The following is a 26,256-nucleotide window of genomic DNA, read 5'->3' as shown; positions in this document are numbered from 1 at the left end:
TCCCCCGCGGCAGCACCGCAGCCCGGCGCGGCACCGGCAGCGCGGAGCGCGGAGCGCGGAGCGAGGAGCGAGGAGCGAAGCGCTGCCGCAGCGCGGCCCCGAGCGAGCCCGGCACTCCCGCCCCGCGGCCCGGCTCCCGGTGGCGGCCGGCGGGCAGGGGGAGCCGCTCCGCCCGCCCCGGCAGGCGCCCGGCCGCGGCCCGGGGCCGCCTGAGCGCGGTCCGCCGGGGCAGGCCGCGGAGCAGCCCCCGCCGCGGGGCCCGGCAGGCGGCGGGCGGGGGCCTCTGCGGGGCGGAGCCGCACGGGTGGCGGGCCCGGTTGCCGAGCGGGGCATGGCGGCGGGAGCCGGGGAGGCGGCGCGGAGCCAGGCCTCCCTGCAGCGCCGGCTGCAGAGCTCGCAGGAGGCGCAGCAGCGGCAAGCGGTGCTGGTGCGGAAGCTGCAGGCGAAGGTGAGGGGCGGGGGCGCCTGCCCGAGGGGAGCTGCCCGGGGCCGGGCCGCGGCGGCGGGGCCGGGGGGGCCGGGCCGCCCGCGCCGCGCTGCGAGGGGCCTCGGCGGCGGAGAGCTGGGCGGGCGAAGGCTTGGCCCCGACGGGGCCCTCCCCGGGGCTGCCGCGGGCGGGATGGCGCCGAGCTCGGGGGAGGCGCCGGGAGCCGCCCTGCTCCGCCCGGCCCGGCCCGGCCCGGCCCGGCCCGGCCCGGCCCGGCGTGCAGCCTCCTGCTCGCCGTCGCGGTCCCAGGCTGAGCAGGCAGCACTACGCGTGAGAGAAACCCTGTCTCGCTTTCTGTAATACCGGCTACAGGGAAGCTCCCCTGTATCGTAACGACTTCTGGGTGGCTGTATCAGCGGCACTGTGCCACGTACTGCGCCTGGGCTTAACGGCCTAGAGAACAGCTCATGCAGGAGGAGCCGAGTCTGTCACAAGCTGCATTCGCTCATCTGCATTCCCTGTGTCCATCCAGGTACTGCAGTACCGGACTCGGTGTCGAGAGTTGGAGCAGCAACTGGAAGCAGGACGGGTGAGTGTGCAGGCTGCTGACTAAAGATAGTGCACGGAGCATTCGTTAGCGCAGACAAAAAAAGTTTCCCCAAAGCGATGACAGAGGAAACCAAGAATTTGCTACCTGAGGGCTTAAAGAAGCGCTGTACGTTTGCCCGTCAGTGTTTTGTCCTGTTGCCGTTCTTAGAGCAGCCAGTAGTCCCAGATGTGCCGCTCTGGCAAACCCGATCAAGAAGGATTTTGGTTTTGTGAAAGTGCTTTCTTGCTGGAGTAACGTTTGTCCTGGGTCTCAGGAGGGGGCTGTACTGCCTGTTACATTATATGGCTGTCTCTGAGGAAGAATTGGCTGAAACATGGCAGTTTGGAAGGCAAGAATGCTGGCGTTCAACGTACAGAGCTGGCTCTGTGCTTTTCTTTCTGCTTCACGGCTAAAGTAAACCTGGGAAACGAAGGGTAGGGGAGTAGGAGAGCATGCCCAGGCTTCAAGTCGAAGTGAGCACTCGCGGTCATGAGCTGAGGGTACCTAGCTGTGAGAGTGCGACAGTGGGAGACTGAGGAGAGCTACTCACATTGAGTAACGCCCTTCCCCTCCCCTCCTCTCCATAATCACAATGGTGTTACCCCTGGAAGAAGCCACGAGCTCCTGAGATACCCAAGAAAAAGGAGGGGAAGGCGCTGGCTGCTCACAGTAGTGAAGGGAACAGAAGAATTGGACTAAACATTTCCTTTCTTCTTAAGGGATCCCTTCCAGGCAGGTGGGAAGCCACAGAAGACCACAGCCTGGAGAAAGCACTGCTTCGGGTGGAAGAGGAGCAGCAAAGGTACAAGGAAGAAGCGTTCCCTCATACTTGGTACCCTGGATGCTCATGGAAGTGAGGGAAAAGCTGTCAGTGTTACCTAGTCTCCCCAGGGGCAGCAGTTGGGCAGGCCGCTTTGAAAGGAGAAAGGTCCACAATCTGTTTTCTGTGGTGCAGTAATAGTGTTGTGTGCTGAATGGCTCAGTTCTGAGCGGGAGTTATTCCAGGTGACCTCCAAAGGTCCCTTTGCAGCCTAAATGATTCTGTGGTTCGGCAGGTGAGCGACTCAGGACAATGCTAGAGAAAGGTGAGGCAGCCAGTGATCAGACGGCACAGAGGGGAGGCAGGATGTTAACTGTGGGCAGCATCAAAGTTGAAGAGGAAGGGGAAACCAAAATTGTAGGTGGAAATTGAAGGCTTAAAGCAAGGAGAAGCAAATGAGTTTGCCATCACAGAGAGATCTTAGTTAACCCTGGAAAGCACTTTTACTGCCTCTCGGTTTGACAACAAAGTCAGTGTTGCGGGAGTTGGAAAATGACGGGGATGCTGCTGGTGGATGGCAGTCGTTCAGTGACCTCATTGCTGTTTCTCCCTTTCAAGGTGTGAGAGTCTGGCAGAAGTGAACACTGTCTTGCGGGAGCAGCTCGATAAAGCGAATGAGGTTAATTCAGCCCTCAAAGAAGATGTTGGAAAACTGACAGCGGATTGGATGAGGGCCCGTGAGGAGCTGGAATTGAAGGAGAGAGAACGGCGCAGTGAACGTGAGGTAAGGCTAGGCTACGGGAACGTCAGACGTGACGCCGGAGTGGAATGAGAATGTGTTTTATTTCTGGCATGGAGAGGTTGCTGTGTGAAAGTTGTGTCTCTGCTGAGGATGTGCTGGTGGTGATGAGCAGAGGACAGGGGTGTGTGATGGAGGAGTGTCAGCAAATTGTGGTGATGGGAGATGCCCACCTGCTGTGACCGTACTGCTCTTTAAGGCAAAGACTGCTCGGTCTTAAAGGCAAATGCTTGTTGTTGCTGGAGGCTGTAGGGCGGTTACCCAGGAACGCTCGTCTTTTTATTGGTTCTTAAATGTCTGTCTAGAGCAGTGGAGACCAGGGAGGTCTGTGTGTTTTCAGATTCAGAGCAGGCAACGGAAGAACAAGGCAGGCCTCCCTTACCAATAGCCTGTTGTAAGCACATCTGACACAGGTCTTGGAGGGGCTTGTTTTTGTCTTCCTCCACCGAGACTGTTCGACACCTCTGCGAGGCGAGACAATGAATCCTGATGGGTGTCCTTTGCTGATATCCACTCTGGCAGGAGAAGTGTGGCTGTTCCCTTCTTTGAAGTCAGGTGGCAGGTCTGCTGAGGATGCTTCTGTGGTGCCTCTTCAGTCCTTGATGCCCCTGCTGCAGTAGTTACTACAGGAGACCTGGGGCTGGTGGTTGTGCTCTCTCCTATCTGAGAGACTTGTACAGTGGCAGCGAAGGCTGAATTGGCATTTCTTTTTGTCTTTGCATGTTTAGCTTTATGACAGCTACTTGAGGGGTGAACGTAACCGTCTACTCAGCCTATGGCGTCAGGTGGTAACCTTCCGCCGTCATTTCCTGGAAATGAAGACTGCCACTGAGCGGTGAGTAGAAGTTAAGGCTAGATCTGTGGCAGAAGAAATGTAGCTTCCCTTCACACCTGCTTTTTGAGCCTTGATGTTATGTTGGTTGCGGCTGAAGATAGGATTTCTCCTTTGGTAGTCTGAAGCAATGCCATTAAGCATGCTGTAAGCTATTTCCAGCATCCTTTGGTTTGATGCTGGTTTTCAGATAAAACGGAGGGGCTGGGGCTATGAGCGATGCAGAGGCCCTAAAGAGATGACTTGGCTGTGGTGATGTTTGGGCATATTAACACAGACACAGGCATATGTGGACACATTGGAAGAGACTCACCAAGGCTACACATGCAGCATGTAGAGCAGTCCCTTTTATAGAATGATGAAAATGGGCCTTAAATCTCACCAAGTTTCTTTTCCCACTGCTCCTGATGGAAAGTTCATTCATGAATATGGTAGGGTTGTTTTTTTTTTCTTCTCATTTCCAGCCTACACTTATTCTGGTCAGTTTGTACCCGCGTATCCCTGTTGAGAGGAAGAATAGCTTCTCTACCCTCTTACTGCATTTACCCATTTATTTTGCTTGGTCTGATACCTCTTTTTATGATGGTTTTCTTGTTCTTGGGCTCTCTGAGGTTCCTTTCTCACGTTGCCTTCTACACAAACAAAAATAGCGTAGCCGTACTAGTACATTTTTCTGGTGTCAGCATGCAATTTCAAACTCTGGGTTACTGTCAGCCATTTCTCTTATTGGATTGTAAGCCTTCCTTAAGGTGTGAGTATGCCTGAACTACTATTTAATTCTTGTGTTGTTTGTGCTTTTCTGTGACAACATTTTAGGCTTATTCTTACACCACCTTTGTGAAATGTTTATTATGCAGATATTGTCAGGAGCCTCCTGGCAGTCCAAGTGTTGATAATAAGAGGTTGCTTAAGGCTGATCCCCTAGGTATAAAAACTGGGGACCTGGGTAAAATTCCTTACATCTGTTAATGATAACTAGAGTATGTTAATAAGCTAGAGCGGGAGCAACAATTAATAAGAGTGATTAGAGGTCCTCGAAGCCTTCTGGCTGTGCCATACAGTTCTTATCTCTGAGGAGAAAACAGATTCATTCCTCAGGTATCCTGTAGACTCCTTGCTCAACTGTCAAGATGTGTCCTGATCCCAAAGTGTCAGATGAATGATGCGTCCCCAGCGAAGATGTCATCTTTCCTGCCAGCTTTTACTGTTGCGCAATTACGTGCTTCAGAAGTGAGGCAGCTGATAAGGATGGTGGTGGGAACATTAGCTCTATCTTTATTCTTCTTCAGAGATCTGTCCGAGCTGAAGGCAGAGCAAATGAGGCCTTCTGGATTGATACTTGCAAACTGCTCCCATCTAAACTCTGGCGTACAGCTCTGGGAGTCCGTCACTCTGGGTAGACCTGTCCTGAAGGATCAGGCACAGCAGCAAGCGGGACAGGAGATAAACGAGGAGGCTCAGGCAGTGATGTGCTTACAGGTCAAGGGGGACCTGGAGAAGAAGGAGCTTCAGGACAGGTAAAGGTGTTTTAAACTTTGCAATGACCAACGTTATCTTTTGTGGCTGCTTCTTGGATTCATAGGTGGGCTGCGTTCACCTTTAAAACGCACCCATTCCGCACAGCCTTGCTTCTGTCCCTAGTCAAACTATTGCCTTCAACAGAAAGGATAGAAAAAAATGTCTGACCAGCAGAATGTCTTCTGAGTAAGACAAGACTGGAAAAGAGATTACATATTCCAGTGTTTTTGCTGTGAACTGGTTCTTGGTGACAACTTGAGACCAGTGTAAAGAGAGCTCTGTCTCTTGTACAGCCCTTTTGCTGCCCAGGGCTGTGCTAAAGGAGGTGGGACGAATTTGCCCAGGCCCGTCTTAAGTAACGTAGCACCTCTGTACTGACAGTTCCTTGCAAGACTGAGTGCAGAAGGCCTTTGGGGCAAGAAGTGCCGTTTTGCAACATCAGGCATATTCACCTGTAGAGATGAACGCTGCCTTTGCGGTATTTTGTGGGTTGAACTTTCTCTGCTATGCTTCTGGGAGCTGCTTAGCTCTTTAACAGGTGGTGGTGTGCAATGCTTTTGGAATGGCAGGTGGACCTTCTCTTTGCAGGGTGATGGAGCTCTCAGCCTTGCTTGTACAGTCCCAGAAGCAGAACGAGGAGAAGGAGAAGACCATTAAAACACTTAACGACACTGTGGAGATTCTAGTAGGTTTTACCTTTACCTGGGAGATAGCCCAGTGTTTACTTGGTCTGAGTCATTTGTTTTCCAGCCTTAGCACAGAGAGGCATGGCTTCCTCAAGCGACAGAGTGGTGAAGATGCTAACTGTATGGGAACGTCAGGCACCTTGCCAAAACATTCCGTGTGTGTTTAGCACGTGCGGAGCCAGCCCAGGTGCAGGCAGAGGCAGGGGAGCTGCAGGCAACTTGGGTGTCTTCCTCAGGGGGGTTGCACCAACACTATCCTGCCTGTGACTTTAAGTCCCGAGGCATCAAAGTTCCTTGGAATTGACAGCTCCATAGCAGTCTATACAGACTAGCTGTTGGTCCTTCTCTTCTTAGTTTTAGCAAAGAAGAAATTGAATAGATATGGGAAGGAATACGCTGGAGTCACTAGGGCTGAGGCTTTTTGGCATGACAGTGCTACTGAGGATGGGAATGCTACAGCGGGGGGCAGCTCTTCCCTGCCCACCCTTTCCTCCTTCTGTTCTCAGGAAGCAAGTCGGCTAGAGAAAGAATATGAAGCTTCATTGACTAGAAGTGCCAAGGAGGAGAATCGTTCCCTCCAAAAGCTGATCAAAGATATAACTGAGGTGAGTACACAGTTGGGAACACATCCCTGTAAATTTGATTTAGAAGTGCTTGAGGAAGGCAACAGCCCAGGGGATAGGTATATCCCCTATATATACAGGCCCTTACATAGTCATTTTTATCCTCTTGTGCTTCTGCTTGGAGTAATTCTAGACATCAGCTTTTTCATTGCTGTTTTCCAGTATTCATCAGCTTCTTTCTTCCCTGGGCAGCATTAATGTTTCCTTTCATTGCTGTTTCTGGTGTTGATCTGGTGCTCGGGTATGTGGCTCTAAGAAGCTGCAGGAGACCAAAATCATTGCTGAGAGCTTTGAGAGACTGAGCGTTCAAGCAGCCTCCAGCCACTTCACACTTGTTTCTTCTTGTTTGTAGTAGCTGTAGTCAGAAATCCCTGGAGTGCTTGTGGCCACAGGGACACAACTTCTTTGTTGACTGAAGAAATGAGAGAATTGAGTTTTTAATGACTGTAGGGTGAAGTGGGGGGCAAAGGAGAAATAGATAACGACAACCAGGTAGAATGAGCAAAGAGTAACTGCTTGATGTGGGCTTCCAGGTGGTGTTAGATGACAGTGACAGCACAGTCAGCATTGTCTGCCCTGAGAGTTCCCAGCGTGCAGAGCCTGGCAACATCCTCTCTTGTCTGAGCTCCATTGATGCAGAGCATGCCTTTGCATTGGTTCAGGAAGCACTGGCAAGGAGGCGAGGAGCAACACAGGTGAGCATTTCTGCCTGTCTTCACCACTGGCCGCAGGCTCAGCTGCTAATGCCTCACTTAGCTTCAACCCTTTCCATTTACTGAGGCAGTTTCTTTCTGGCCTTCCCAGTCTTGGTAGCGTCTTGCCTTGCCAGTCTCACCAGCTCTGTGTTCTACTGCTTTTCTCTCCTTGCTCTCCACCCCCTCATGACAGCTTTTGCCTTCAGGTGAGCTGTCTCTCTGCTTGCTGCTTCTCCCAGCTCTCTGGAGCCATCTTCCCTGCTCCTTATTGCTTGCTTGTGCTCTTTCCCTGCCCGTTCCTTGCAGGCCCTGAAAGAAGAGCTTTCTGCCAGGCAGGACTCTATCAATTTCCTGCGGCACCAGCACAGACAGCAGGAAGAGCAGTGCAGGAAGCTGCAGCAAAGGCTTGAGCAACTGGAGGAGGAACGCAAGACATCCAGCAGCCACCGGCAGCACCTCCAGTCTCTGGTAGAAGCACTCAGAAGGTGAGTGTCTCCTCCTTCTCCTGCGTTGTAGAGGCAATGTGCTTCCAGTTCTGGGAGTTCAGAGGTGTTATGGGCAAAGAACTCGCCTGCCCTACCACGTGTATGCCTCTGTTTGGCACTTTAGCCTCCTCCTGTCACTGCTTTTCACGCTCGACTGCGAATCCTAAGGCTGTCTTGGAGATTGGGAGGGATGTTGGCATACAAGACGCCTCCCTCTCGACATGCTGCGTCTCCGAATTCTGTTCTTTGGGAGCTCTTTCCTAGCCACTGCTTCTAAATGAATGAAGGCAAAAGCCTGCCTTCCTTTCTCTTTCCCTCTTCAGTTACCTTGTGAGGGGAAGAGCAAGTTCTTCCTTACCGTGCTCCCCACAACTCCATCCTGGAATGATGCAAATGGGGTCTGTGACTCTTCAGGCCTCTTCATGCTTCTAACTGAGCCTTGTCTCTGCAGTGACTGTGCAAACCTGGAGAAAAGCAGGCAAGAGCTCCAGCAACAGCTTGAAGCAACGGAGCAAGAAGCCTCGCGTCTGCGTCAAAGTAACACTGAACTGCAGCTGAAGGAAGATTCAGCCCAGGGGGCAAAGGCAGAGCAGCAAGAGACGCTGGAGAGAGTGCGTCGTGACCAGGAGCTCCTGTGAGCGTTAAAGCTTTCTCTGGGCAGGGGTGGGCGTTGCTGGACTTCAGGAGGCCCACTGTAAAAGAAGGAATTTTGCATGCTCATCATTTGTAGCGTAGAAGGGTGAAGGGAGCCCGTGGGCAGGTCTGGCTACCTCCTGACACACTGAGGCATAGCTGCCTCCTTGTACTTTCTTCATGAGCCTTTGACAAAGTCATTCCAAACCTGAGCAGAGTAGTTGATGTCAGGCATAAGCTGAAACAAGAGAGGTTCAGGCTGGATTTAAGGAGAAGAACAACTTGAACCGTGAGGGCAATCATGCAGCAGAACAGGTTGCTCGGAGAGGTTGTGCAGATTCCATCCTGGGAAATTTGGAAGACCCAAGTGGAGGGAGCCTTGAGCAACCTGGCCTGATCCCACAGCTGACCCCAGCTGCTTTGAGCTGAAGGTTGGGCTAGAGGCCTCCTGGGGTCCCTGCCAGCCTGAATCATCCTGTGATCCTGTGAATATTGGGTTGGGAATCGATACACATCTCTTTGCCAAATAGATGGCAGGCTCTTTCATCGTTTCACTGCTGAAGGCAAGAGTAATTGTGGGAATCTTAATCTGGACTTAAAAAGTCTGTGCTGCCCATAGAAGAACTTTGGAAAGCTTTGTATCCAATGTCTCCAAAAGGAGAGAGAGAACAGGCAGGCAGGAAGCTGTTGAGAGTACCCGAACTTTTTGGAAACATTCTGTGATTTCTGGAAGCTTGTTTTACTTTCTCCACAGCGAGTGTTTCACCTACATCACTGACAAAGAGTGATGCAGCTCTAGTCAGGAAATTCCAGCATTCTTTAGGTGTAAAGAGAAAGCTGCTGGGAATGATTTATACTGCCACATGTGGGACAGAGTATGTACTCTTGGCTTGGGAAATGAGAATGTTTTTGCATTAAAAACTTGTTTGTCTTTCCCCTCCTCGTAGCCTGAAGGACTTAGCTGCTCTTGAAGGCAAACATTCCTCATTACAGAGTGAGTTGGTAGTCACGAGAGAGACACTGGAGGAATCGCACCTTCAGAGGGATCTGCTGAAGCAAGAGAAACAGGAGCTTACCATGGCACTGGAGAAGGTATAGTCACCTTATTCCAAGGTGCACTTGTGGGAGAGGGAGTTGTGGTCACACGACCACCACAGATGCTGCTTCTGGCAGTAGAAGACAGGGAAAAGGTTGTTCTCCTTCTTGGAAAATGGTGATCAGACCCCATAGGCTCTTTGGGGTAGTTAGTCCGCAGGTGCTTATTGGGAGCAGAGACGCACAGGGGATGTGGAGTTGCTGCTTGAAGTCAGGGCTTTTCATGCCTTTGTTGTCATGTTGTTCTTTTGTCTCTTCAGGCAGAGCAGTCAGTAGCAGAGTTGACAGAGGCTCAGAATAAGCTGAGTGCTGAAATAGCTGAGCTACAAGCTGCCACAGCGAACATGAGCAGTATCCATGAAGCTCTTGCATTGGATAAAGTGCAACTGAACAAACTTGTGCTGCAGGTGAGCAGAGTTGCCAAAGATCTTGCCAGGTGTTTGTCTCCAGCTGCTGCTCCTTCTCAGTCATCTTGCCTTCCAACAGTACAACTGACTGAATATGGAAATGTTGTTCCTTTTTCTGTCCAAGCCAAACTTTCTTCATCATACATCTTACTGTATTTTCTTTCCTCTCTGCTTCTGGGATTGTAGCTGGAGCAAGAGAATGAAGTTCTGTCAGGCAAAGTGGTTGAGATGGAGAGAGCAAGGCTCTCTGACCAGGAGAAGCTGAGCTCATGTGAAAGAACCAATGAAGAGCTCTGCGCAGAGAAAGCCCACCTGGAGCGGCTGCTGAAGAAAGCAGAGGAGCAAGAGGAGGGGCTGCGGGTAGAGCTGACGCTACTGGCAGAGGAGAAGGAAGAAACCCAAGAGAAACTCAGTCAGGTGAGACCAAAATCCTGGTGCTTCTGGGTGGGCATTTGGCTGCTTGGCTGAGTGAAGCTGCATCTGTTGGATTCTGCAGTGTGTTTGTCAAGGAGAGACTTGGTAGTGCTGGAGGTTGGAAGGCGGCATTTACTTCTTTTTGGCAATGTGTTGATGGTTTGCAGAGCTGTTCTGCGATTCTCTGAGTTGTCCTGTGCTTCGACAGATCCTTTTAATCCAGCCGTCTGTGTTGGCCTCGGTTTTGGCTTTTTGATAAGCTGCAAAGAGATGATTGTGTTGTCCGTGAATGTGAGTGGGGCTACTGCTCCCACTTGTGGCAAAAGAAACAAAGTGCATAACTCTGGGTGTCGGTCTCTTCTCCCAAGTGACAATTGATAGGACAAGAGGAAACAGCCTCAAGTTGTGCCAGGGGAGGTTTAGATTGGCTATTTGGAAATATTTCTTCACTGAAAGGCTTATCAAGCATTGGAACAGGCTGCCCAGGGAAGTGGTTGAGTCACATCCCTGGAGGTATTTAAAAGACGTGTAGATGTAGCACTTAGGGACATGGTTTAGTGGTGGACTTGGCAGTATTAGGTTTATGGTTGGACTTGATGATCTTAAAGGTCTTTTCCAACCGCAATGATTCTATGATTCCATGAATTGTTAGAGCCTCTTTAGGCTTTGAGGAAGAAGATGAGAAATAGGTGATCACACAAGACTCTTCACTCTGGACTAACTGATTCCGGTAGCCCAGAACAAGAGCTTGGGAGAATCATGTCACTGGAGGAGACTAGGAAGCTTGTCATCATTTAAATGTCAGTTCCATAATGTACACTCTTGGGTACTATGGGATAACTTTGAGAGAATAGTTTGTTCCTGAGGGTCTGTTCTCTGTTAGATAGTCGTAGTTTTGGAGTACGTGGTATGTTTGGCAAATACCCAGCAGAGGTGTTACACTGAAGAAAAAAGCTAAAAAATCATGGTTAGTCTTCGAGCTTGAACACAACAAGGTGTATTAGACACCTTCTTTGTGTAAGACAAATAAACAGTATTGTTGACATGAACTAGTGTTCAGACGGTGCCTCCCAGATCTTTGGCCACATCAGCCAGACTTTCATAAAGCACTGAACGACGCTGCTCACCACAAGGGCTGTTTCCCTGCCAAGCATCACCTCATTGCAGCCAGCTGCTTTACACACTGAAGGAGGTGACAGGTGGATCTTTTTTTTTTTTTTCCTAGCAGGAGAAACCATGTGTATTTTCACCTTCTTCAGCGAGCAAAGTTGCTTTTGCTCAACTTTTCCTGAAAATTCCCAGCACTGGAATAGATTCTGGTAGAACTTGAGTTTGCAAGCTGGCAGTTGTGGGAAATGCAGTATTTTTGCATGAAAACAGGTAGTCTGGGGTATGTATGTTTGTCGTGAAGGAGCTGCCTGGTCGCGGGCAAGCCAGTATGGCCTTACACATCACTTTCAAGTTAACAGTGCCAGTGCCTTTTGGCAGCTCAGGGTATTTTGTCCCGCTTTCAGGTTTACCGCCAGCAAGAGTCGGCTAGCAGTGATCTGGAGCAGTTGCGCCAGGAGTCCTCTCACCAAGGGCAAGCACTGGCCAAGGCAGCCAAAGAGAAGGAACTGCTGGTGCACGAGAAGGCTGCCCTAGAGGTGCGACTGGCAGCCCTGGAGCGGGACCGACAAGGCCTTTCGGAGCAGCTGGCAGAGGTCAGGTAAAGGCAGGGAGCAGACCCTAGGCAGGACATTATTTACTGTCTGCAATTCTAAAGGTGGTCATCATTACACGAGGATTTATTGCATCCTCTGTGCTTGTCAGATGTTTTCGCCTTCCATGGACAGAAAATGGAAGAATCTCGAGCAAAAAGTCCACAAAGTATACTGTGATTTGAATGTTATTTTTGTGGCAGCTAAAGTTAGCAGAGCTCTCCTGAGCCTTGGGCTCCTGTTTATGCCATCTTACACCTTCCTGTGTGAAGTCCAAAGCAAGCCAACTCGGCTCTGAATTAAGTAGTAGTTAACCCATGCAGCTTTTTACTGAAACCTGAAGTTTCTCTTTGGTTTTGGTTTCTTGTTCCGTGCATTTGAACACAGATCTTTCCTTATCGAGTAGTTTGACATGGGATCTTCAGAATTCAAGGCTATTACATAGGGAGGTTGTGAGTAGGACACTGCCATTTAGGGTGAAGCTGGAGGCTCATGCTGAAAATCTCGAGGGCCTTCTGTTTCTGAGCTAAGTCTCGGTAAGTACGGTGCAGGACCTAGAGTTGGTTACACCCGTGGCAGGGAAACCTCTTTTGAATTCTCGGCAGTCTCTGGGGATTCTTGCCCATCACTGATGTCTGGGTGCTGTACTCCTTCCCACATGCTCTTTAGAGACAGACGTCATGGAGAAGTTATACAGGGAAGGAACAAGAATCTCTGCTTCTCCTCTATCAGGTTTCTAAGACTAAATGTGACAAGTTCTGCTTTTCGGAAAAAAAAAAAAAGGATAAAGAAAAAAAAACTACCAAGATGTTTGTCCTCCTCTAAGGTGTTTTTTAGAAGACTCCTGAACCTGCAGAGCTGTACAAATGATGTTTTAGAGATTGTTTGTCGTGCTTTTTGACTTTTACACTTTACCAATCCAGCATATGTCATTAGCAAGGCTGATAAACACCATTTTGAGTCAGTGTGTTTCTTGAGGGCTGCTGCTTCTTCTGAGCTCCAGCTTCTCTTATCTGATCCAGCTGAATTATGTTTGGTCAATTATTGGGCTGTTATCATTAAATGTTCAGCTCCGTTTTTTTTTAAAGGGATAAATTATTTTTTTCAAAAAGAGATAAATGAGTTATGAAGGACTTTAGGCAGTAGATAATGAAAAATCAGCAACTCTTCTTGCCAGCCGTTGTTCTCAAAAGCCTTTTGCTGTCACAGTTTTGGAGTCTATCGTTTCTTTTCTGTTTTAGACGACTGACTTGTATTTATCCTTAAAATGGAGCATATTTCCTTTGGACTACCAGAGTCTGGCGTCATCAGAAACGTGTGCTTGTTCTCCTTCTTGAAGATATATCCTCCGTTGTCCATCAAAGTAGTGAAATCCTTCTGTTGTGGGTTTTATTGTTGCACCACTCAGGTGCCCCTTTACCCTGAAGGATGTTATCCTGATGGCATCCCTGTACGAGTGAGGCAGTGCTGTGTACTGTGGGAAACTGGCACACAGGACGCTGTGTTCGGTCAGGGAGGGGACTGCAGCTCCTGGTTCCAGACTCCTGGGTGTCATACACAGCAGCTGGTTGCAGTCTGTGGATGTAACCATTTGCACCTGCGGTACTACAGCTTCCCTTATCCAGAGTGACAAGTCATTTGGGCTGCTGCCTACTTAGTTAGCAACCCTGAAATAAAGGGAGCAAGTTGAACTTCCAGCAGTTTAAACTGAAGGATACCTGTCTCTCCTTTCAGATAGTTCTTGTTCAGATAAAACCTAGTTCTGATTTCTTACAAATGCTGCTAGGAGCATGAGATTCTACTGCATCACCTGATGTATTTCTTTAGTCCCTTTTAAATGTAGGGAGTCTGGAAAATTACCTCCCTAGGCCTACACTATGAACAGCTTTAAAAGTCACGAGTCAGCCAGGGAAATACTCTTATTCTGGCCCCCTGCAGAGCACCTTGGAAGTGCTGATGAGCTAAGGGCTGTGAACAGAGGCTGGGCTTTTGCTTGCTGCACAGACTTTGTGGGCACAGCTCCTTGTGTGTCACAGATGAGACAACAGCAGTGTAAGATTTGGCTGTTGAGATCAAACTCGGCTGGGCTTTCTGTGGTATGCTAGTTCTTAAGGAAAAGCTGGACATGCCCTCAGAGGGGTCTGCATTGCTATTTATTGCTATGTAGAGCTATGTTTTCTGTACCGAAGTTTCCATGCAACCCATTTTTGGTAGTCAGGTGTAGGGGTCTTGAACGACTTCTTACTGGAATAACTCCCTGTGCGTGTCCGGAGCAAGAAACTCATTTCCCTCCGTATTCACAACTTGCAGGTCAGCGAAGGAGACCCTGGAATCCAGCCTGTTTGAGGCTCAGCAGCACTTATCCCAGCTGGAGATCGCCAGGAGTCAGCTTGAAATCCAACTTCAGGCAGCCGCGCAGGCCAAGGAGGTGATACAAGGTGAGAGCCTCTGTGCTTTGTTTCTGGTGATCCCCCTGCCTAGGGAAGGTGGTGTAGAAATAGCTCTCTGTCCGCAGTGCTTCTGAGGAGTGAAAGAGATGGAGGCAGATCCCTCTCACAGTGAAATTCAAATGGCTTAAGGTCAGTAAAGTCAGAACCACTGTCTGTGCAGACTCTGAATCTTGCCGTTTGTGGACTTGGCAGGGGAAGTGAAGTGCCTTCAACGTGAGCTGGAAGCAGAGAGATCTCTCATGAAGCAGGAACGGGAAAACATGGTGCAAGAACTTCTGCGGACCAAACAGCAGTGTAACGATACCCTTAAACTCTGGGAAACTGATCGTGAAGTGGAAATAAAGAAGCTCCTGCAAGACCTGGTAGGAAACAATATGCTTCCGACTACTTCAAGCAAGCTTTGTGGGCTGGCTTTGGAAGAATAACAGCCCGTGTGTGTGAAATGGCAGCGCATTGCGAGGCCAGGCAGCAGAGCCACTGGCTCGTACCTGCAGGCACGTGAAGGCCCCCAGGACTGTGCTGGGAGAGTAAATGCAGCCACAGATTCAGTGATGCAGAATGGGCATAAGACAAGTTCAGCAGGAGGTTGGACAGTCACAGGAGCTACGTTCCTTTCTTTCTGTCCTTCCATGGCTGACAGAGGTGTTCTCTTTGGGAAGCGTATGGAGCAGGCCCCTTGTTCCCGGTACTTCAGCTGGTGGCCTGTCTTGTGACCAGGGCATCAGGGTGCCGGTCTCGTTCTCACCCTGCAGTCCAGCTGCACCTTTTCATTGATGAAAAGGGAGGTGAGCTTTGAAAATAGAGACTCCGAGAAGAGAGAGAAATCCTGAGGGGAGGGGTGCTAGGAAACAGGCAGCCATCAGAGAGGGGAAGGTAACATGTCCTTTTCTTGCACCTGCTGACCTTCCTCTGAAGTTCCTTGGTAGGACATGATTTATGGAGGGCACAAAGCCGCTCCTGTGCACTGTTGAGGTGGGGCTTTGTGGGAAGGATGAAGCTTCACATTTTTTTGAGGAGCTTGGCTGGGACTTCATCTGGAAGTCTTTTCCTCCTCTCATCAGGCAAGCGAGCGGGAAGGGCACCGTTCAGAGCTGCAGGAGATGCTGGAGCAATGGGAAAAGGAGAAGGCAGAGACAGAAGGGGAGCATGAGAAGCAGCTGTTTGATATGAAGCAGAAAGTTGCTACCATGCAAGCTCAACAAGAAGAGGAACGAACCAGAGTTGAAAATGCCAAGCAAGAGGTAAAGGCTGTGAAAGGAGAATTTTTGTGGTTTTTTGCAAGGCTAGAGCTGTGGGAGATGGCTGGATACTGGGCTGTGTGGAGCACGCCCTACCCGTTTTCTACATTGAATTTGGTGAGGTGAAAGGCATGCAGGGCTATCTTTGGGATGTGGAATGAGACCTCTCATAGGAAGCCAGGCAGAAACGTCACCTTTTGGTTTAGATTTTTGTGCTGCTAGTGCATTCTGTTTTTTTTAAGACTTACCTGAGAGTATCCTCACTGTTCGCTTAACGGTGCTCTTTTGATGTTTACCGGTACGTGTTTATAGCCTTAACTCTAAAAAAGCCCAAACTGAGTTTGTAGGAGTGAGTCCCCACGAGGGTGGGGTTTTTGTTTGGGGGGGACGGGGAGGGGCGCAGCAGGGTTGTTGACAAAAGAAAAATCTTTGTAAAGAGTCCTCTGAAATATTTCTGAGCAGTAAGACAGAGGTGTCTTCTGGGCTGTGTTTTGAGGCACTTGCTGGTAAGCTATTCTGTGCCCAGATCCCCTGTGCCAAAGCAACCCCGCCATCCACTGAGAGTGCTCCTTGTGTCCTACCCAAAGTCCTCACCAAATGCCACTTGGAGTACAGGAGTTCTCTGAAGGAGCTGCTAGCTTCAGCCTTCTGGCAGCCTTGCATTTTCTCTACTGGTAACTAGGTGCAAAAGTCACTGTTGAAAGACAAAGAGGACACAGCAGAAGATGAGGGATACCCTCAGCAGCAAGGCGAGACACTGGAGAAATGCCACACATTTTCCTGTTAGATGACTAAGAGTTTGTTGGAGATTCAATCACAGGTGGAGCGTGGACGGACCTTGTTTATACTGCCAGTCTCACTTGGGCAGCTGTGTCTCCAAGTGGTCAGCTCGTGACCGAGGAGACCAGCAGCATAGTGCTCTGAGAACGCGTGAGCCCATCAGTCTTTGAGTCTTGCCACACAGATTTTGTATGGGAAGTTTAAAGCTGTCTTCTCTTTATTTCTGTGCAGGTCCTGCTCGAAAAGGAGAGTGAGAAGAATGCTTTATTAGAGACGCTACTCCAAAGTCAGGGAGAGCTAAGAGAAGCCTGCCAGCAGCTAGAGCAGCTCAGGCAGGAGATGAAAGAGCAGCAAGAGAATGGGCAGGTAAGCCTGACTAGTAGGGTAGGCGGAAAGAACAGGCACTTGGCTACTGGACGTAAGCAGAGAGAGAGGCTGAAAGAGCCAGGTAACAACAGAGTGAAGGGCAGTACCAAGGAAGTAAAACCTAAGTCCTGGGACCGAGGAGGCAAGGACTGCTGCAGGCCCTGAAAGCACAGAGCCTGGTAAGCTCCAGAGATCAGCAACGGGAAGGAGGGGTTACAATGGAAGCAGAGCTGCATGGAAAAGCAGCAAGAAGTGGCTGAAGGAATGTGCTTTTGAGACAGAAAGAGGAAAAAGCTGAACCTCACGGCAGGTCCCAGTAACTTGCTCTCCATTTGTGTTTACAGAACATCACCGAGAAGCTGCGAGCAGAGCTGCAGGAAACTCGGAGTAAGATCAAGGCAGTGGAGAAGAGGCACAAGGAAGAAATGAAAACCATCAACAAGGAAATGAATATCCTTCTTCAGCAGAGGGATGCTCTGCAAAAACAGGTGACTAAACCAGCAATAGCTACTCCAGGCATCAAACAGGTGGCCTTCCCCCTTCCTGCCTTCCCACTGCAGAGCAGGCTGCTGGGGTCACCCCTCTGACTGCCATCGTACTGTGGTCTCCATCTCAGCTGGTCTGAAGGAGACTTCCTGGTCAGCTGAATCTCAGCTGCTGCCCTGGACAGACAGGCTAGGCCTTTTGCCTCTTTGCCAGCAATCATCGGAATGGATTTCTGCTGGCCTGTTACTGCCAGCCTTGTTTTGGAAGGTGGTTGTTCAGGTGAACATGGTGACCCACTTCGATTTTTGAACAAGTTGGCTGCATCCATTGTGAATCTGGTACTCTCATGATAGGGTGAAACCTGCAGTTGTTCTTTCCCTGTCCTCACAGTATATGACATGGCTGACAGTGACAAGCTGTAGTCTTTGACTGCTTTGTTATGTTTTCCTTGAGGGGGAAGAGTTGACCTCTCAGCTAGCAGCCTCCAAAGAGTTTTGGGTTTTGGTTTAACTTTTCCGATTGCATTCTTCTGCATAAGTAGGAAAAGATGCGGTAGTCATATAAAACTCCGTTAGGATTCAGGGTGCTTATTTTCCTCAGTTCTGAAGGTTTCTGCCCTTGAAGCTTTAGTCCCAGTAATTTTCAAACCTGTCTCTCTGTACATTGCATGGTTTGGGCAATTCTTTGTGTCCAAATCCATATTTAGATTTCTAAATATCTGGATCTGGAAAAAGGGGTGAGAAGACCAACTTTGCTAGTAACAGAAAGCTGTTCAACGTTGCCCATCAGCGAGCAGACAATGGGGAGAAAATAGAGACTTTTGAGAAATAAAAGCGCTGATCCAGCTAAATATGTGTGCCTGCAAGGGGAAAACTAGTCCTGATTTGAAATACAGAAAGACAGCCTGTGCTCTGACCATTGATCCTTCAAGAGGGGACCGTGGGGTTCTAGAGGACGGTACCATGAAAATTCTACACAGTAGAGGTCCAAAAAAAAAAAAAGGTAAATGAAATGTTGCTTAGTCTGGACTTGAAATCCTGGCTGCAGTTCTGGCAGCTCCTCCCCAAAAGAACACCCTAGAGCCAGAAGAGGTTCAGAAGAGGGCAAAAAGGACGATGGGACTGGCTGAGTAAGCTGGGAAAGACGGAACCGAGAGAGTGGTGCAGGAAAGGTGTAGAACATGCCGGGAGGCAGGGAGAGAGGGGGCAGCGGTCGTTCACTCTTTTCCAAGAGATGAACAAGAGCCATCTGATGAAGGTAGTGAGAGCCACGCTGCAAGCAAATGACAGGAGGTGGTACGCTTACAGCAGAGCAGACCTGTTGAACTCCTTGACAAAGGGTGTTGTAAATACAGCAGGTCTACATGGGGTCAGGAGGAGGCTGTGAAAGTTCTCACAAGCTGGAACAGTGCTGGGGTTGGGAAGGGGAGGTATCACTTAAGTCTACCCCACTCCTAGGCTTTCTTCCCTGGCTGTGCACTTACAGGCACCGTTCCATACAGGACAGTAGCCTAGACATTTGAGCCAGTGCAGCTGTTCTTATATGATCAATATTTTCCCACTTCTCCATTTACAGTGACTCCAAAAATCAGTTACGGACAGAGTTTGATAAATACAGTACAGCTCTCAAATCTTTTTTGAGTGGCAGTAGAAAATTCACCTCAAACAGGGAAACCAACTGAATAGTTCGAATTTTCTACGAAAAGCTCAAACTTCAGCCCTTGACTGCCACTAGAGCAGGAGTTCCAATCCAGTATGAAACCCAAACATACAGAGATGGAATTACTGAATCTTTTCCTCCCTCTTTTTGCAGCATGAACGGGACAGACTGCAAGCACTTAAAGAAAAACTGGTATGGGAGGTAAAACTTCTTCAGGAATCGGTCACAGCCTCTGAAACCCGAGCAAATACAGCAACAGATAGGAATCACTCCCTTGAACAAGAACTCCAAACTACGCTGTCTATCTTAAAAATTAAAAGTGAGGGAGTGGAAACACAGTGGGAGAAAATCCAGATGCTACAGAAAGAGGCAGCAGAGGTAAAAGCTTTGCAGGAGAATCTCAATCATATGACTGCCATCCTGTCAGAGCGGGAGGGAGAAATGAAGTTATACCAGGAACAGATGAGAATGCTGGAAAAGCAGAACGAAATGCATAAAACTACTCTCCATCAGGTTACTAAGGACATAACAGAGGAAAAACAGAAGACAAAATTGCAGCAAGAACACATTCAGGAGCTGGAGAAGCAGCAAGAAAAACAAAGGGTTGCAGTAAGCAAAATGAATAAAGACATGGAAGAGAGAGACCGGGAGATCAGATCCCAGCAAGAAGAGATACGGGAGCTGGAGAAGCAGCGCGAAATGCAGAGGACTGCGGTGAGCAAGATGAGCAAAGAGCTGGAGGAGAGGGACCAGGAGATCAAATTCCTGGAGGGGAAAATAATGATTCTGGAGCAACACGGTACGTCACAAGTGAGAAATCTGCTTGTGGACCTTGATGATATGAAAGGAAACTTGAAAGAGAAAACCGTAGAGGTTATGTCTCTGACTGAGCAGATCCAGCAACTGGAAAAGGAGAGAGAACAGGTGACATCTCTGCACGCAAGCCTTGAACACCTGAGGGCAGTTCTCAAGGACAGAGAGAGTGAGTGTGACTCTCAAAGGGATCAGTTAAGACTCTTCCAGCAGTCCAAGGAACAGCAAGAGGGTCTCCTGCAAGAGCTTCATGGTAAAGTAGAAAAGATGACACTTTCTTTATCTAAAAAAGATCAAGAGCTTGAGTCACAACAAAAGCAAATCCAGGAAGCTGCAGAAGTCATGGAAATGCAGTTAAGGACTGTCCGTGACCAGCTGGAGCAGACCTTAGAAACCTTAAAAGAAAAGGACAGACTCATAGACATCCAAAAGCAACAAATACGGAACTATGAGGAAAAAACAGAAGAACGGATGAACGTCTTACATAGAGACCTAGAGTGCACTAAGGCAATACTGAAAGAAAAGGATTTCATGCTTGAATCTCAGAAGGAAGTGATTGAGAGCTTCCAAAAACAAGAACAAGACTCTGAACAGCAGAAGGAAATTCTGCAGCATCTTCAAGCGGCACTAAAGGAACAAGAGCAAGAAATTTTATCCCTTAGAAAGCAATGTGAGGCATGCAAGGAAAAGGGGGAAAAGCATGAAGCTGAGCAAACACATCTTCAAGCAACAAAACGGACTCTGAAAGAAAGGGAAGAAAAGATTGAGGTTCTGGAGGAGGCTCTCTCTAAGCTTCAGCAGCAAAAGGAGGAGGCAGCGATGCAGACTAAAGCCATACTGCAAAAACTACAGTATGCTGAGTCTTCTCTAGAAGCTAGAGATCATGAGATAGGGTCTTTGCAAGAGCATGTCCAGAGCCTTCAAGAGCAGAAGGAGTTAGAAGGCAAGCAGGCCAAGAGTCTACAGCAGGATCTAGACAAAATGAGCCAAATAGTGAAGCAGAACCATTTGGAGTTCCTCAGGCAGACAGAGCAAATGAACATGTTCCAGCTTCGTGAAGAAAGCATGAAAGTAGCACTAACATCATGCCAGAAAAAAGTCAATCTGCTTGAGGAAGTGGTGAGGAAGAGAGATGAAGACAACAAAACTCTTATGCAAAAACTCCAGCACCAAGAAGAAGAACTGAAGACCTTGCAGAACCTGCAGCTTCGGCTAACCGAGAGGAATGAAGAGGTTAGTCATCACAGAGAGCGAGAGAAGCTGCTGGAAGAAGCCTTGCCTGAGAGGGAACAGGAGACCAAGGCTCAAGGTGAGCAAAGAGAGTTAGAAGAGGAAATAAGAGGTCTTCGGGAAGATCTTCAGCACGTTCGGCAGACTCTGACAAAGAAGGATGAAGAGATCAAGCACAAGAGAGACCGAGTCAGGTATTTAGAGAAGACTCTGACAGGGAGAGAAGAAGAGCTCAGGAGGCAGAGTGAACTCCTGAAACAATTAACATCAGCTTTGCGATGGAAAGATGAAGGGGAGACCCTAAAGAAACAAATCCAGAAACTCCAAAAATGGGAGGAAGAGGAAGCAGAGAAGAGGAAAGTTCTCCAGGAGAGAGACTGTCTCTTGCAAAGGGAGAGGGAGCTAACCCAACAACTGGAAGATGAGCGGAAAGCAAAGGGGGAAGAATTGGAGCGTGTGACTGCTATTTTGAAGCAGACTGAAAGCGGAGAAATTGAATGGAAAGAGAAGGCACAAGCACTGACTCTTGCCCTTACCAAGAGTGAAACGGCCAATGGGACTTTGAGAGAAGAAATAGCCATTCTGCAGAGTATGGTTTCAGAGAGGGACAAGGACCGGTTTCACCTTCAGGTAGGTGAATTGATGATCAGTGAACTAAAATGTCTATACAGGATTCTAAAGCTGTTTCCCCCAAAGGTATGGGAATATATATTGCCATAAAGCTATGACGTGCTTGGCCAAAGAAAGCATGATTGCAGCCAGCAGGCTTGCCTGTCTGTATAGCTCCGGCCAGAGACCATTCACCTGCTGGAATGTTTTCTGTCAAGCCCAAGGCTACTGAAAGATCTACAGAGCTTGCTGTTAAAATGAAAGCAAGTCCAAAAGTTGGGGGTGGGTAATTGATTCTCTCCTCTCTAGGCAAGCTTAGCCAACGTGTCGTGGTTAGGATTTGGCCTGGAAAGGAAAGGGCACAGTTCACCAGACTAATGTGATGAACTTAGTCAAATTTTATAAGGATGGCTACACTGATGGTGCTTAGAGGATGCTTTCAGAGACGTAGATGTCTGAGGTGCAGCTTTTCCGGTGTAGTAAAAAGAATAGAATTTGTACCGTTGCCTGATCAGGTTAAAGGCTTCAATGCACGTTCAGGCTGTACTTGTGCCGCAGTCCAAAAAGCGCAAAGGCAAATTTGTGTGGATCTCTCCAAGGTGATCTGGAGGAGGGGCCCTAGGAAAAGCGTGTGTTGTTTTGGGCTGTGGACCAGGCGGAGGAGAAGGGGCTTAGCACTGGCCGTTGCTGAGTCCGGTCACTCTCCCCGACGTGTTGATTCTGGCCCTCCTAACCTTTCTGTAGCACCAGGTCACATAATCTCCTCTCTGAATACCCACCAGGCTATTGCAGAAGGGGAGCAGCGATCATGGCTCTCAGAGAAGAGACTCCTGTCGCAGCGGCTGGAATGTCTGCAGCGAGCAATTGCAAGTCTGGAAAATGAGAAGATGGAGCTGAAGCAATTCAATGCTGAGCTCAGGAGGACTCTGGAGCAGGTAAAACAGGCTTTCCCTGCCTCTGCCAAGCCTCACGGTCCTCCGGAACACAACACGTTTCCACAGACAGCACTGTGGAGTCTGCTGCTTCTTTCCTTCCCTCTCCCACTTCCCGCTGTGGACAGACGCTTTTGTATTTTCCCTCTCTTCTGGCACCCCAGTGCCTTCACAAATGCACATTGGCTCCGGTACCACCCTTCTTGCCCCAGTGTCCCCATGCACACACATTTGACTCTCTTGTGTCAGGAACTGTTGTTTCCTCTTGCTCTTTCTCTTCCGTAGTCTACGTCGAATCTTTTTTGCCCCCAACCTTCTCTGGTGCAGTTAAGGGTCTCTGAGCAGACATCTCCTTGACACGATGTCCAGAGGTCCTTTTGCTCCGTGTTTGGTGGCAGGTTTCTGTGACCCTTTCTCCTATGCAACGTGCAGGTGGAACGCGAACGGAGGAGACTGAAGAGAAATTATGGTGGTCGGTCGGTGCCAGACGCACGTGGATTTTCTCTCTCCGAGTCTGACCAGCCCAAGATGCGGGCTTCTAGACAGGTGAGAACAGAATCTTACTTGGTGGGAGGATGCTCTGGCCATACGGAGGAACAATGGCGAATCCCAGTGGCAGCAGCCCCCCAGTAGAGACCTAACAGAAGTTGAATACAGACCCTGGCCCTGCCCAAACTGGAGACTAAAAGGAAATCCTTGCGTTTTCTTCACAGGAGGAGTCTTGTGCTCGCTGCAGTCGATTAGCTGAGTTACAGAACCAGGTGAGGAGTAGTTAAGCTCTCATCAAAAGCCGCTGTGGCTGTACTGATGGGCACAACTTTGCATGATGCTACAACCCGGGATATGTTTGGCTGTCAGGAAGTGAGTACGCCAGGCCGTGTCAGTCAGACACACCGGCTGGCCACGGCCAAACACCATCCTTCACCTCGGTCTAGTCTCTGACTTGCCTAAAGGTCCGGCCGGGTGGGAGAGGGCTTGGAGGAAATTCTCAAAACTGGAACTCGCCTGAAAACAGCGAAGAGTCTAAGGATGTTCTCCTTGAGTCTTACTCATCTTGTTGGCTGTTTCTATTTTCCCTTGACTCCGCTAACAGTGGAGCTTGCATCGTATCAGAGCCCCAGGGATCTGAGGCAGTGCCAGAGCTTACAGCCTTCAGGCAACCGATAGTCTCCTATTGCTGTGCTGTGCTAATCATGATCCCAATATCGGACCGAGTCAGAGACCTAAGCACTGTGTGGCCATTTGTTCTGTCAGTGTAAGAATGTACCTTCCAGCTGCTGAACCCTATTGCATCCTTCGACAGTGGTATTGGCAGTAGCAGCAGTCGCCAGGCTTCTCTTCCGGGTACTTGTATGGGTCTGGTACACCCTGGTCTCCCTGAGCAGGTGAATCCTCACAGGCGTTGAGGGCAAAATGCGTAAAATATTTATGTCAGTAAAGTGCGCGATGCTTGGCTCTGGCAAGGGAGCCGAGAATACTGCTGGAGCCATCAAGGTGTATCTTAAGGATGTTTCCACCAGGAAGCCTCAGTGTCTGAAGTTCTGTTGCTACAGATAACTAACTGAACGCCCTTCCCCTGGTGCCTGTTGTGTCTGCCTGCACTGTGGGCCTAGTTCAGCAGTTCAGCAGGAAAATGGAGGTGCTCTGCTGAAGGAATAGTCCTCAGCTGGCTAGTTAGGGCACTCCTCTGGGTCTGGGCAACAGCGGCACTGGAACTTGATCTCCCACTTCCCGGGAGATGCTCTTGGCAGCAGATGGCCACTGCTCCCCCTCCTACCTCTGGGTTACCGACCAGCGCGCGGGAGGGTTTTTCAGCTTCCAAGCCCAGGTTCACAAAGGTGCCCTTACTCTTCCAGAGAGGAGGTCAGAGCTGTCCCTCTCTTCAGCGGTGGTGTTCCCTAGCCTACGGGTATTGTTTGCTGTGAAGTCCCTGTGATGTCTTAGTTTCCGTGCGCGTCTCCGCCACTCCAGAGCAGGCAGAGGGCAACAGGCCGGAGCTGCTGGGGCTGCACTGCAAACTGCAAACCTAACAGGAGGGGAGAGCAGCTGGTCTCTCCCACCAAGAAGCCCAGCAGGCATGACTCCGTGTTGTCAGGAAAGAGTAGAATGGAGGAGTTTCAAGGCCTCAGCAGTCCTTTTAGGCTCATTTCCCCCCTGGGCTTTGTTCATCAGATTATGCTCTGCTCATCTGTGAAATGCTCTCAAGTTAGGAAAAATGAGAGTTTGCTCCCTTTTCCTGTGCTAGCAGTCAAGTTGTTAAACTAGATCATAACAGAGCAGTTCTTCCCTACCTCGTGTAACCAGTAGTCCTCCTGCTGAGGAAAAAGCATGTGGAACTAAGGTGTCAGTAGCCCAGATCTCTCTCTTTTGAAAAAAAGAGTTGGGTTACTAACTCCTGGAGGAACCGCTCTCTTGAATATCCACGTAATGTCTCGGTGTTGTACGTGTGAACGGTATGCCAGGAAGAAACGCGCAATTGTTGATAATCTGCGCTCAGCTGCGGGTGACTCTGGGAACCTGTTACTTCCCATTCCGCAAGGACAAAGCGTCTGTCAGGGCAGGAGTTAGGGGGTGCGTCTTCCCTGACGGCCGGTAGCACGGAGCGACGCGCGGTCCTAACAGCGTGGGCTTGTCTGAGCTCGGCCTTTTGCTTCTTTCAGGTGTCCCTTCTGCAGACGCAGCTGGCACAAGAACGGAAATACAAGCAGGACTATATTGAGTGCTGTGCAAAGACGAGCCAGGAGCTGTCAGACCTTCACCAAGAGCTGCCTTACTCCTTAGCGGCTGTGGTCAGGGAGTCCAAAGCCGCTGTTCTGGAGGCAGAGACTCGGAAACTGTTCAACAGCCAGACCTGCCGGAAGCGATGACCTGAAGTGACAGGAGCAGTGTACAGCAAAAGGCCTTAGGAGGAGCCAAGATGGGGACCTGCTGTAGCAGGTGAACTGTGGCAGGGGGCTTGGTTCAAGGCAAGATAAAAGTTCAGGGCACAGTGTTCACTGCAGGTTCCCCAGCAGAAGCAGTGGTGGGACAAAACTGGTGCTGGCATGTGTGGATGTGGTCAGTCATGGGCCTGGACAAGCAGGATGAACCTGAGGAGCGCATAAAATTTCTTCCTTTTCCAAAGCAGTCTCGTCAGCCTCCACACAGCCCTCCACATTCGGTTGTTACTGTTAGTTTCTGTGCTGTACACAAAGACTTTCTGTCTGGTTGTAATTTTCCAATACACTTATGTCTCCAAAACACTGCACAGGCTCTGAGCAGCACTCTCTTGCAGTGGTGTCCTGTTGCTTCTCTGCTTTCTTCAGCAGCTGCTCCAGGTGGGCTTTCTCTGCGCAGAGCTCTTTATTTGTTCTTCTACACAAGTGCAGCTTCTCCTGGTCAGAGATCCTTGCTCTCCTGCAGCAAGGAGTTCAGTTGCACTTTATCCCGTACTGCTCATGTTTGCTGTTGCAGCTCGTAGATCACCTGTTTCAGTACTGAGCTTATTCTGAGCCCCTGTCAACTCTGCTACTGACTGCTCTGCCTGAAGAGACCAAAGAGAAAAATTTCTGCGACCTGAGATGAAGCAGTGAATAGCAACACATGCTAAAACATCTAATAATGATGAAAACTAAGATAAAATATGAACAAAGCCTACACTCCAGAAATACCTCCAGTAATAAAGTGCCCAGCCTCCAAAGGTCAGCTGAGAAGAATGTAGCATCTCCTTACACATGAACTAGCCAAGAGGGAAAGCACAGTAGAAGTCTTATCTTTTCTAGGTATAGTAGGGGTTAAACTTTTAATCAGTTCTAATCAGTTTTAATCAGTTCTCGAGTCTTTCAGTGATGTATAATAGAAATGTGAAGATGGATGGATGGATGGATGGATGGATGGATGGATGGATGGATGGATAAAAATTGCATTAACCCAGCAGAGGCTGACCTTTCTCTACAGTTATCTAAAGACAGAAAAACATCCTCCCTCAATTTCCAAATTAGGTTTCCTCCTGGGCCTGGGGATTATGAGAAAGCAAAAGGAATGCAAAGTT

At 49.3% G+C, this 26,256-nt stretch overlaps 1 protein-coding gene across 1 annotated transcript; it reads left to right on the top strand.

The window, feature by feature from the left end:
- The first annotated feature begins 331 nt into the window (after nucleotides 1-331).
- On the top strand, nucleotides 332-25,812 carry LOC132318817 (centrosome-associated protein CEP250-like). The gene is made up of 26 exons (XM_059827430.1): nucleotides 332-448; nucleotides 960-1,028; nucleotides 1,736-1,818; nucleotides 2,395-2,560; nucleotides 3,304-3,410; nucleotides 4,697-4,924; nucleotides 5,514-5,610; nucleotides 6,118-6,216; nucleotides 6,768-6,929; nucleotides 7,236-7,414; nucleotides 7,866-8,048; nucleotides 8,995-9,139; nucleotides 9,403-9,549; nucleotides 9,736-9,966; nucleotides 11,478-11,671; nucleotides 13,974-14,101; nucleotides 14,306-14,475; nucleotides 15,175-15,354; nucleotides 16,363-16,497; nucleotides 16,842-16,985; nucleotides 17,437-17,481; nucleotides 18,796-21,315; nucleotides 22,077-22,229; nucleotides 22,659-22,772; nucleotides 22,940-22,987; nucleotides 24,887-25,812. Exons 1-26 carry the CDS (start codon nucleotides 332-334, stop codon nucleotides 25,091-25,093), a joined length of 6,051 nt encoding a protein of 2,016 aa, XP_059683413.1. The 3' UTR covers nucleotides 25,094-25,812.
- The last annotated feature ends 444 nt before the right edge of the window (nucleotides 25,813-26,256 follow it).

This window comes from Gavia stellata, chromosome 20 (genome assembly GCF_030936135.1).
Source record: "Gavia stellata isolate bGavSte3 chromosome 20, bGavSte3.hap2, whole genome shotgun sequence".
Lineage (NCBI taxonomy): Eukaryota > Metazoa > Chordata > Aves > Gaviiformes > Gaviidae > Gavia > Gavia stellata.
The sequence above is the reverse complement of the archived record's forward strand: the minus strand, read 5'-3'. Positions and strand labels throughout refer to the sequence as shown.